This window comes from Lissotriton vulgaris, chromosome 7, assembly GCF_964263255.1.
Source record: "Lissotriton vulgaris chromosome 7, aLisVul1.2, whole genome shotgun sequence".
Taxonomy (NCBI): Eukaryota; Metazoa; Chordata; class Amphibia; order Caudata; family Salamandridae; genus Lissotriton; species Lissotriton vulgaris.
The window spans coordinates 770352222-770364313 of NC_141695.1; the positions used below are offsets into that span (position 1 = coordinate 770352222).

At 47.0% G+C, this 12092-nt stretch overlaps 1 protein-coding gene across 2 annotated transcripts in view; it reads left to right on the plus strand.

Annotated features, from left to right (window-relative positions):
* The window catches only part of KIF19 (kinesin family member 19), a 347663-nt gene that overhangs the window by 297660 nt on the left and 37911 nt on the right, over positions 1–12092 (plus strand). For both annotated transcript variants that reach the window (XM_086930997.1, XM_086930998.1), the window contains exons 12-13: positions 2745–2943; positions 3606–3876. In XM_086930997.1, coding sequence (XP_086787123.1) covers positions 2745–2943; positions 3606–3876 — 470 coding nt within the window. The remainder of the gene's footprint in view (positions 1–2744; positions 2944–3605; positions 3877–12092) is intronic.

Sequence of the window (12092 nt, forward strand, 5' to 3'; positions counted from 1 at the left end):
ACCACATTATAGGCAGAGTTGACAAAATTATGCGCCAAGAAAAGATGAATTATGTGGTGTACTGTGGTACATATATTTTGAGGCAGTATGCTTCACTAATTTGTCATTTTTAATACCCTTGTTAAAACCATATGGGCTGATTTCACTTTATTTATGTCAGTTTAACCCCTAAATGCAGGAATCAGAACCCTCTGAGGTAGCTAGTTAATAACTTTGATACGTCTTAACTAGAATTATTTTTTTGTTAAAGTCTGCAACTTAGTGGAAAATGCGGCAAATCCTCAATTATGTGGAAAACTCCACGATGGCAGAATTGCACAATTCCAGCGGCCCTGCTTTTATTTGCAGGATATAATGAGTGTGTGCAGCGCCCTTTTGAATTCTGTAGTCTACTCAGCAGGGAGCCCATATTACACAGTGGTGCATAGTGTGGCATAAGAGGACAGAAAACAGTGTGACATGGTGGGATTATACTGTTATGTCTGACCCAAGATAGAAGGTCATAACACACTGCTTAACATAAGAAAACATATAACATAGCATAAAACATAGCATAGCATATAAAATAGCGCAGCACCTAACAGCACCTGAGATATAGAAAATAATCATATACAACATAGCACAGCATAGAACATAACAGAGACCAAAAGGACATTAGAAATAGCTAAAACATATGCAGCATATCACAGCATAATTTAGAACACAGAGCAGAATATCAACACATCGCACTATAACAAAAGACATAGCAAATCATGGCATAGACTATACCAGAGGACAGCCAGCAGGATATATAGCATAAGACAGAACTACACAGGGCACAATATACTATATACCAGAACATTGAAGAACATACAGTATAACATTGCACATTATGGTATAGACTATACCAGAGGACAGCCAGCAGGATATACACTATAGCATATAGCATAGCACAGAACAACACAGGGCACAGTTTACTACATACAAAAACATTTCATTACATAGAGCATAACATAGCAAATCATGGCATAGGCTTTACCAGAGGCAGCATGATATACACCATAACATACACGTAGCGCAGGACAACACATAACACAGGGCAGTGGAGCACAGCACACAAAAATATATAACAAACATATGATTACATATTGAATACAATAGCAAAGCAAAACATGGAATATACCAGAGCACAGCATGATATACACAATGACGTACAGCGTAGCACGTGACAACACATAACATACACATGGCAGAATATAATAAATAAAGCATATCATCACATAGCAAAGTAGTACTCAACACCGACTTAACTTGGGTGTAGCGCTTTATGAAGAGAAGTACTACTGGTTAAACTGGTGACTGCTGGACCCTAAGTACTGGGTGCAAAACCCAGACCCCCAACTTAACTGAACTATGAAGTGTAAGGCAAATCATCCCATGCGCATGTCACCTCATGGCCGTTTCACTCCTGGGCATCGGGCCTCGACTCTTCCATCTGCCAAGCGCTATACGTGCCTGAAGCCGTTATAGCTCAAAGTGTGTACACAAGAAGACACATTCATCCATTGACTATAACTTAGGAGAGCGCAACAAACCAACATGTCCTGGGCAAGCAGCAGGGCAGAGCACAATGCTTTCTTGGGGTCTGTTTGTGACATGCCTATGCATAACCAAGTGTGCTCCCACACTGTGCCCACTTCACCACTCACTTGAGCTCTATTAACAACGATTGTTGACAGAGCTTAGAGGCAGCGACAGCGCTATGTCAAGCACGTATTATTATCACAATTATTAACATTCATTGTCATCATCATCATCCTTGTGCATAAGATGTATGTGGGAGCCCCCGTCTGGCCACGTGTCCAGCCCCTGTGTTCTGCACTCACCTCGTCAGACAGAGCAGCAGGCCACAGACCATCAGCAGACCCCTCGATGGCAGGCACGCCTCATCCTCATTCCGGCCACAAGTCAAACAGCTGGCCCGGCTTCAGCCCACACACTTCCAAGCTCCTCCGTGGGGCATGTGCACAGGGGTCCCTCCTTCTACGATGATGACAGCCCCAAAGCCACCAAGTAACAACAAGACGTGATGAAGGGCGTTATTTCCCAAACCTCTCTTTCCCAGAAACGACCTCACACACAGCAAAAAAGTACATGTCCAGCTGTTGGGCTTGGGGAGGGGGGGAAAGCGAAAGCAAGCCCCCATATGCGCGCACGTGCACATCTGTTGTCTATACGCGTGCACATTTTGTTTGGCACAAGCAAAAGTGGACGAAAGTCGCCAAGTCCATTTAAGGTAAAATAAAGATGGCATCAGGCTGTCCACATGCGGGTGCATTTTTTCTCCCTGAGCGCTGCTAACGCCATGCAAGACCTAAAAATGCATGCGCATTTGGACAGCCCAACGCCATCTTTGTCCCTCCGTATGCGTGCACATGTAGGATTGACTACAAAAAGGTCTCGCATAGCGAGTGTAGCGCTGTACGCTGCTAACGCCGAGCGAGACCTAAGAACAATGGCAGCAGGGTTTCAGCCACAGCGATACAGCAGGAAAGCCCAACACCCAGGGGCAGAAGAAGGAGAGTTCACGTGTATGGAACTGTCTGTTAAAGAGTACCAGGGGACCTGTTACACAGAAGTGTCGCAAACTAGAGCTATTGTTTGAGATAAGCACTTTCTCATGCACCTTTGCTAGTAAAGTATGTTGAACATCAATTTTGTTGGCAACCTTTTTAATCCTTTTATTCCCATCCTTGGTAACTTAGTTGGGAGCAGGAGAAAACACGCCGTGCCCGCAAGTGGAGGGAGGAGATGAGAAAGGAAACATATGGCAAGGATGACAGCGAAAAAGATTCAGATACTGGAGATGATCAATCGGACATCATGGAGCCCCAGGAGGTTACTGTGGCGAGGGAGAACATTACCGTCCTTGTGGGGGAGCAGAAGAAACTGAGAAAGCGGAAAGTAAGTAACTAAGTCTACACTGAGCATGGTTAAAAATGGTAGACCAGAGATTCATTAATATGATTAGGCAGAGATTTATTAATATGAGTAGGCTGTTTTCTGCACTGCCGAAGAGTGCATTTCTGAAACGTCTCAGTATGAAACTCTGACTAGGTGGTCATAGAAGTGTTGTTCAGTATTCATCAGTGGAGTCACAATTTTTATTTCTTGATTCATCGGTTTAACTGGGCAATTCTTTATCATGAAGCGTAGCTTGACTCCTTCCAATGCTTGCACCATGCAAAGTCAGGTAAAATATGTGCCAAATTATTGTTCTGAAGGATGGTACTTTCTTGCATTTTAGCCGTTTCCATTTTTTTTAAAATTTAACTATTATTTATTCAAAATTGAAACAAATCTTAATGATGATGGGAAATGTTCAAATTAGTTTAGCATAAGGATAAAAAGAAACAAATAAATATATAGATAATTTATTGGTATAATGATGGATAAAATGGTTAGAAGTCTTGGACAAGTCCAATGTTACAAACCACTGATTTGAGATTTAATTTTTGTGGGTCAGTACTAACTACCTTTTTAACTCTTTTTCAACATTTTGTAACACCATTCCTGTATTATGTTTCTAATCCTTTCCTGACTGGTGCTTGCTGCTCTTTCCTCAGCTGGAAATGGAGAAGAGGTTCAAGGAGATTCGGTACCAGGCCCGGCGGCTGGAGGAGGTCCTCCCACGCCGGATCAGCTCTGAGGAGCAGCGAGAGGTACTAAGCCTACTCTGCAAGGTCCATGAACTAGAGATAGAGAACACAGAGATGCAGTCCAACGCCCTGCTCAAGGACAACATGATCCGTCAGAAGAACTATGTAGTGCAGCGGTTTGAACAGCACCGGGCCTTGTGTGACGAGATTATTCAACAGCAACGGCAGATCATCGGTGGTAAGGCCTACTGTGGGAGTATATTTAAGCAGATAAAGCAAGACTTGAGAAGCACACACAATGTTCCAGAAACTCTGAATTCTGTAGACTTCACCACACACTCCAAATTTTTAGTATTATCTTGAGGAACTTGTTTCTGCTGTCAGTATGTATGTATCAGTCTAAATGAAATTACCTATTAAGAGACCACTCTTGCTAAAACAAAAAAGCCAGGTTCCTCTAACCACGCGTATTATCTCCAGTATTTTCCACCAGTTCCACCTTTGGTGAGAATAATTATTGGTATCAATGATGGCAATGCAGAAAGTGGACATCACCTAGAGGTTTTGCACTCTGACCACCAAACAGCCGTAAAATGTCTCTATGTTTTGGGTTAGCCCTGAACCAGTAACATAGGGACATCACCAGAGACATTTAATTATGGGTTACTCCTGCAAATATTAGCTTACGCCCATAAGGATGACACTCCTTTTACCCTGCGGTTAATACTTAGGAAAAATGGAGAAGCATACTGAATTAGCCTTTGTTTGTTTTATATGCGAATCATTGACTTTTCCATTTCTTCATTGAGTGTGATGTACTATGTTCTGCATTTTATTGATGCTAAAGCCTCTTGGCAACCAGTTACTGTGGGTATTGTTTAGGCTGTTTGCAGTAATAATGAACTTCCACTAGGGGGCACCAAAATACTGCTGCCATACCACACCTTAAATAGTGTTTATTCTGGTTGTTGCTGCTAATGATCAAAACAAAGCAGCAGAACTATGCAGTTGGATACAGCCGACTATCTATAATGCTCTATTCCTAAATAAAAGTATTTTTTAAATGTATTTTAATTTACCATTTTCACTGTTACATATAGTTGTAAGCAATAATCCAACAGCAAAAACAACAAAATATCAGTGTTCACTTGTCTTAAAGTTTAACAATCCATTCCAAATCAGAGCCACATCTCCCCCTATCGTGTTTTATGTATGCTACATCCATTTCCAGAAACCATGGATATACCAAAGACCCCTTCGATCTTCTATTGTCCTCGACTGCCCTCACTCCTCATCATGGCTGCGCTTCCGGGGCCGGGTACCCCCTTCTCAATGTCAGTGCAGTGCGTGCCACCCGGAGAGCCCTGTGTTTGTGACTCTGTGTTTCTGTTATTCTGTTGCCTGTCAAAGGGTCCCCCAACTCTCCTATCCAGGCCTTGGAGCTAATCACTACTCTATCCTTCTTAATTGCTTTGTAAAATGGAAAAACTAAGTGGTGGGCCGAGGCCTGCAGCCAGCACCACCTGCAGAGTCCGGGAATCCTGTCCAAATCTCCTGCGCTGTTCTTGCAGATTTAGCATAGTGCAAAACCTGGCTGCTCCCCATAGAGAACGCCTCACAGGCATCTGCAAAAGTAAGGAATCGCTCCCCAGGATATAAGTCTCCCACTGCTTCACAGCCTCCCTCTCTCCAATGCCCAATTGACATGTCCGCACTGATACATCTGAATGGCAGCGACGTCCCGTGCAAGCGTGTGCAGCGGGTTCTGGATTATTTAGAGGCATCGGGATAGGGAGACCATTTTTGCCATCACTATCCATCCTGCTACTGAGAGCGTCAAATTTTTCCAAAACCAAGTAGCCCGCGTCATGACTCCCAGCATCCTCTTAATGTTAAAGCGGTGCTGTCCCTCCAAGGTGTGTGCCACCATAATTCCCAGTACCTAAAAGTGTCTGTATCCCACCACAATACTAACCCAGTTGGTTCACCCCCCGGGGTGGCACATAGTGCCCCCAGTGGGCACAAAGAGCCTGTTGATCAGGAGACCTGCTGCAGTACCGAAGTTGTTCAGCTTCGACAACATGTGTGGTACAGCCCCCTCACATAGAATCTTCTGCATATAGAGATATCAGGTGTACCCATCCCCGATTGCGATGCCGAAATCTCTCAGGTCCCTCCTACATTTTATAGGCAACAACTCAAGCACAAGGGTGAATAACAACGGGGATAGAGGTTATTCTTGCCATGTACTGCATTCCAACACCCAGTCCCAGAATACCACTCTGCCGCTCTTGACTTCGGCACTAGATGTGCAACAGAAATTTGGTACAAAACCAATCTGTTGCAAAACCTGAATCAGCTACATCAAGTCCAGCATGTCAAACGCCTTCATAATGTCTACTGATGCCAGCACAAGCTCCTACCAGCTGTGCCCCACTGAATGCAGAGCATATGTAAGCCTTCTCAGATACATAGTGGTGCTACGACCAGGTATAAAGACACATTGGTTGTCATGTACCAGGGTACCTACCACCCCACACAGCATTTCAACCAGGATCTTACACAGCACTTTTGTATCTGCATTAAGCAAAGTATTGGGTCTGTATGAGGAAGGGTCCACTACATAATTCCCCGGTGTGTGCACTATTAGAATCACTCCTTCCAGCAAGGTAGGGGGTAGCGTTCCCCACCCTTTAGCTTACCTGGACATCTCAAGCAGCGGCTCTGCAGTTGTGCTGTGAAGGCCTAATAAAACTCGATGGGTAAGCCATCGCTCCCGGCGTCTTGCCTCTATTCATCTTCCCCAGCACCACTTTCAGTTCCTCAGGCGAGACCTCCGCCTCAAGCTCTTCTCGGAGTGCCGGCGAGACTACAGGAAAATCTACCTGTGCCAGATATGCAGTTATGTGATCTAAGTCAGCCGGTTGACTCTCGCCATACAAAACCATCAGGTGGTCTCTAAGTGCAGTATTAGTAGCCACCTGAGTTGTCACAGAAGTCCCGTCCAGTCACCTCAGTGCCATGATAGAGGGCATGTCCATTTCCAATTTAAGTAGCCATGCAAGGAGCTTGCTGGGCTTCTTGCCCTCCTGGTGTAGCCTCTGTCTGTACTCCCTCTGACTGAGCCTGTCTGGTCCATCCCATGTGTCCCCCAACTGCCTTCTGAGGGTCACCAGCTCCATCCACTACTCTCGAGCATCAGCCTCTCGCCTCTGCGCTTATGTTATTCTACCTTCCAACACTCCCAACTCGCCCTACAGCTACCTCCGTAGGTCACAAATTTTGCTCATATATTCCCCACCTCATGACAGCTTTCAGCGCCTCCCACTATGTACCTGTACCAGTCATCGAACCCCAATTATCTTCCAGGTAGGCAGTCAGTGCTTCACCCAGCATTGCCGTATATGCAGTGTCGAGAAGTGCGTCAGGCGGCAGCCTCCAGTCTGAGAGCTTCTAGTGCAAACTGGACCCAAATAGGTCAAGCCGAAGAGGGAAATGGTATGATAAATATCTCCCCAGATATGTGGCTGTCTATACCCCAGTGTTCATTGATACCGTTCCCAATGCATGATCCAGTCTGCTATACATGCCGTCTGTAAGAGAGTAGCAGAAGTATTCCTTTTTGGCGGGTTACATTGCTCTCCAAATAACTTCGGCTGCTGGGTATGAGTGATTCATTCCTCCAGGAAGCCGAATCACCCTCTGCTCTCTCCAGGAAGCCCAACAGGTGCGAATTGTTCCTGTGAGACTGACACATAGTGTCTTCTGCTCTACTTTCCAGTGTCTTGATGGCTGCCATTAGGCGGGTCACTTGATCATTGAGCGTCTTCACTTCTTTATCCAGTTCATGGAGGTTGTGTTTCGTATTTGTTATCCTGTCTACAACTTTAAGCAAGTCTGTGCACAGGAGGCAACTTCTATAGTAACTGCATTAATCTTCCCCTTAGCACAGTGCACGAGCAATGGATGACCTCAAGGATAGCTGCTCTGGACAGGTCCTCATCCTTCTCAATCTGCAGATGTCGTGTCTGTCTTGTTCTAAGAGTGGTGAAGCCCTGTGGCACTGCATACTACATAATGGTGTTACTCTGCTGGCTCCTAGCAGTTTTGCCTTTGCCCATGCTGTGCCAGGGCACCCGCCCAATGGGGCCCTCAGATTATGTGCAAGCAGGCTGTGGAATGGAGGGAGAGGGGCCCCAGTGTCCATGTATCACAGTCCTCACAGCTATGCCAGCCTCAGACCCTGAAGAGACATTACCTGCAGTGCAGCTCTCCCTCCAAGGTGCTCCCTCAGCGCACTCTTGCAGCAAGAGGAATTGTGCCTCAGTTGATTCCATTCACCTTTGACTCCTAAGGTAGAAGGCCTCCAGCTCCATCCCCTCTGTTGGGGATCAGAGACAGGTATGTCCTCCGCTGATCCCACTCCAACGCCGATCAGCAGATTATGAACTCTTCCGATCAACTGTGTCCGGCGGGGAGCTTTTTTTGCAGTCTTACCACTGATGTATCTGGGCCTGGCTGCACCTTCAGCAGGCCACCCGCTCTCGTCCCGGGCACCCGGTCAAATCAATTTGACAAATCTGTGTTTTAGAAAGGGGGAGAACGGTCTGACTGCAACCACACCGGCAGCTCTACTTAACACTATCACTGCTGCAGCAATTCCCCCTCTGTGCTGAAAGTCCTTGGAATCCATTGTTCATGACGAGCTCAGCTCATCATAAGCACACAACCAGTGTACTGCATGACAAGCTGAGCTCGTCATGAGCATCGAAGGTATTAAATCGCGGCCTGGTGTGTCCCCCAGCCAAAGCTGGCCCTCTAGATCACTGATCCAGGGGGACAAGCAGCTCTGACTCGCTTTTCTGTCCGCTGACTTCTTGTGGTCACAGGCTGCCGGCAGTTCCTGCATCAACCTCTGTTGCCCAGAACTTGGTGGCCACAGTGCATATAAATGCTCCAATTTAAACAGCTCAAAATTCTCAAAAACGGAACTTCACACAAAAATATTTCTCCTTACATAGATGAAAAGCTTAACAGTGATAAGCACGGGTTCACAAAAAGGTTCGTTCTTAGTAGCACAACTCTTTTCTTTGTTTTTGCTACACTCCAGATTGACTTTGTAGTCAATATGTTTTCGTTATTTAAATAGCTCCAAAGCCACCTTCCCTAAAAGAATATACCTTACTACACGGACACCTACCTACACATCCACATTCGTTATTACACCTTATCACATCTACTATGATGGGATTCGTGAAGGACCACTTGTAGGGGCAGATTTATGACGACTGGCGCATCCCTGCAAATCAGCAGGGATGCGCCAGGTAAGATACTTCAGGCAAGTTTATCCTTGCGCCATCACAGATGTGCCGCATTTACTATGCGGCGCATCGTAGCGCACGGAAAAACAGATGTGTGACGCATCTCCCGTCTGAAGGGTGGCGCATTGCTGGAGTCATGTCGCAAGCGCGCCGCAACTCCAGCAATTCTTGTGGCCTTCCCATGCATAACGTGGTGCGTCACGCCTTACGCCTGCTTCAAGCAGGCGCAGGGCTTTGATGCAGCGGCGTCGGAAAAGTGACTGAGTGGAATCTTGTAGATTTCACTCAGGCACTTTACCAAGGCTTTACTGCGCCAGAACGCCCCCCCCGCCCTTGCGCCAGAATGCCCACATGAAACCTGACGCAGGTTTCATGTGGCTCAGGGCTTTACGACGAGATGCATCTCCCTAGATGCGTCATGTTGTAAATAGGGTGCAACGTGGCACATTGTTTACGCCGCCACTGCATCACAGAAGTGACGCAGCAGCGGCGCAAAAGTGGCACAAGGGGCTTGTGAATCTGCCCCCTAGAGTGCAATAGACAACAGTAAGCATGGGGACCGGGGTGGAGGGAGACAATGCTCCTATTAATGACCAGGTTCCTCTGTGGGACAGGGGTTGCAAAGCCAGCTCTATGTCAATTCAGAAACTGAGGCCCACTTTCACAGCTGAATGAAATGATTCATAGAATGAGGCCTGTCTCAGCCTAAGTGAAATTCATGTAATTTCCTTGATCAAAATTAGATAAAATTCAAGAAAAATTATATGAAATATGGATCGGGCATTTTGCACTTTTTTTTTAGCTTGAAATATGTCCTAATAAAGCACAAAATCACATGTGACTCGAACAGTAACCACTCGTGTTCTGCTGGTTCACATTGTTCCAGTGCTTCCACAATAGAATGTTTACGTGTATGCAATCTCAGTTATGCGATGGAGTGTAATGGTGTAAACTCGGGCCGTTCGTTAACACGTGTAACATGAAATGTTGCAAATTACGCAAGATTCAATCAGTGTAATTGAAATATCGCAAGGAGCTACCTGCCTCATAAATATTAATGAGACAACATTTGTATGAATCTTTGCAAGAAGCCTCCTAGTGCGGGAAAACATGGCGGCCGTTAGCTAGGGCGGTGCGCTCGTCCTTGACGAAGCTCCTGACGATATGCCCCGGCATGTGAAGTAGCTGTATTGGTCCCCTTGGATCGGGAGAGCGGTGAGACGGCAAGCAAGCTGACGCCAAAATCACGAAGAAATTTTGAGCTCACAGCGGCGGCTTAGAGCAGGCTCCGTAAGCTGAGGGGGAGTGAAAGCGAGAAGGTAGGCGGAGCTCCGGGAGCCCGCGGCGTGCTGCGGTGCTGCGGTCAGCTGAGCCGCGGTGCCGTTCTGAGAGTCAGCGTGTGTCGAAAAGGTGAGCAGGCTCAGGCGCAGGAGGGGGAGAGAGCCCGCGGCGTGCCGCGGTCAGCTGAGCCGCTCTGAGAAGCGGCGTCTACTAAGTAGTGGAACTTTGGGACACTGAGCTCTCTCGAGGCTTGCAGAGCGGAGTAGCACTCAGCACCACTGGTATTTTGCTGTCATTGGGACCCTGCCTGACGGGTGAGACGAGTGGAGCAGGGCTTAGGCTCGGGTCAGGCTGGCTTGTATACACGGAGTTCTCTCGAGGTTCTCTCGAGGCTCGCAGAGCGGAGTGGCGATCAGCGTCACTGGTGTTTTGCAGACATTGAGACCCTGCCTGGCGGGTGAGACGAGTGGAGCTCAGGCTTGGGTCAGGCTGGCTCGTATACACGGAGCTGCAAATGTGCTGACTCAAATGCTGGGCTGTCCTGTGCTGTGCCTAGGGAGAGACTGAAAGCTAGATGTTTTTTTTTTTGGAAGCTACAGAGCTACAGAACGGTACCAGTGTTGCATCAAAATAAAGGTGGATAGAGCTGGCAATGTGCTGGGGGCAGATTTTTCTCCCCGCACCCTACCGTTGGGGCGACGCAGCCGTGGAGCTCCGAAGAAGCAGAAGGGCAGCGGTATACAGCATATCTGCAAAAAAAGTGGCAACAACTATTTGGTGCGGTAAGGGGGACCAAAAGAGGGGGAGGGCGTCGCCTGTTTTGAGAGGTGAGGTACAGCCTATTGATAGCCAGGACCCTATTGACATACAGGGCATACAGGGCTGTCACTCCTTGCAAAATTTAGACCCCACACCTAAAGTCTTTAGATTTAACGCACAATCACAAAACTCTAGCCAGGTATCGAGTGAGACCTCATATGCAACTACCGCTAGAACCCTGGGGAAGCGGAAGGCTAAGGGGAAAGGAAAAGGCATCAATAAAGATAAAGAATTAGTTGCCCCTACAGGTCCTAGTGATACAGGCCAAGCGCAAGGAGCCGAAAGAGGCCCAGGGGAGCGGCCCCTCACAGAGTCAGAGGCCAAATTTGAGCACGAGGCTGCAACTAATACATTTCAACCCCCTTTCTTAAGGATATCGAAAAGGGGTAAGGAACATCAGTTGCGGTATACCGCTCCGAAGGAGCTGCCGCATAAGGCTAGTCTGGTTAAAGGGGGTTCCAAAACAAAAGCTAGAAAAATCTCCAGAATTACACCCTCACTGAAGTCTTATTTTAAGGTCCTCCCCCAGGTCTTAAACATAAATCCAGAGGCCCAAAAATCTCCTTGTACACAAACTGTACTTACATCAGTCGAAGAGACTGGACCTACAACTAATTCTACACCTCCTACAGCTATACTCGGGAATCTGGGAGATAAGGAAGGGAAAGTAGAAGGGGTAGGAGAGTTAGCTAGAGGTATAGGGATGGGGGACCCAGTAGAACGAGTCACTGATGCATCTTCTCCTCCGGACCAGCAAGCCCTCACCGCAGGAGCGGGAAGTAAGGCAAAAGACTTGGATCAATGCAGTGGGGGTTGCGAAGATAATGGCAGCGATGATACCATCCAAGCCATACTTCTCAGTATGAGGGAGGAGATTAGAAATGGTTTTGAGGAGTCAAAGAGATGTTTTGAGGAGTCCAGATTCACTCAATCAGAGATCCGCACAATGTGCGAAAATCTAGAGACTAAGGTAGATGGTCTCTCACTAAGAACCGGAGGCCTAGAGACTTGTGTTGAAGAACTCAAGGCAACA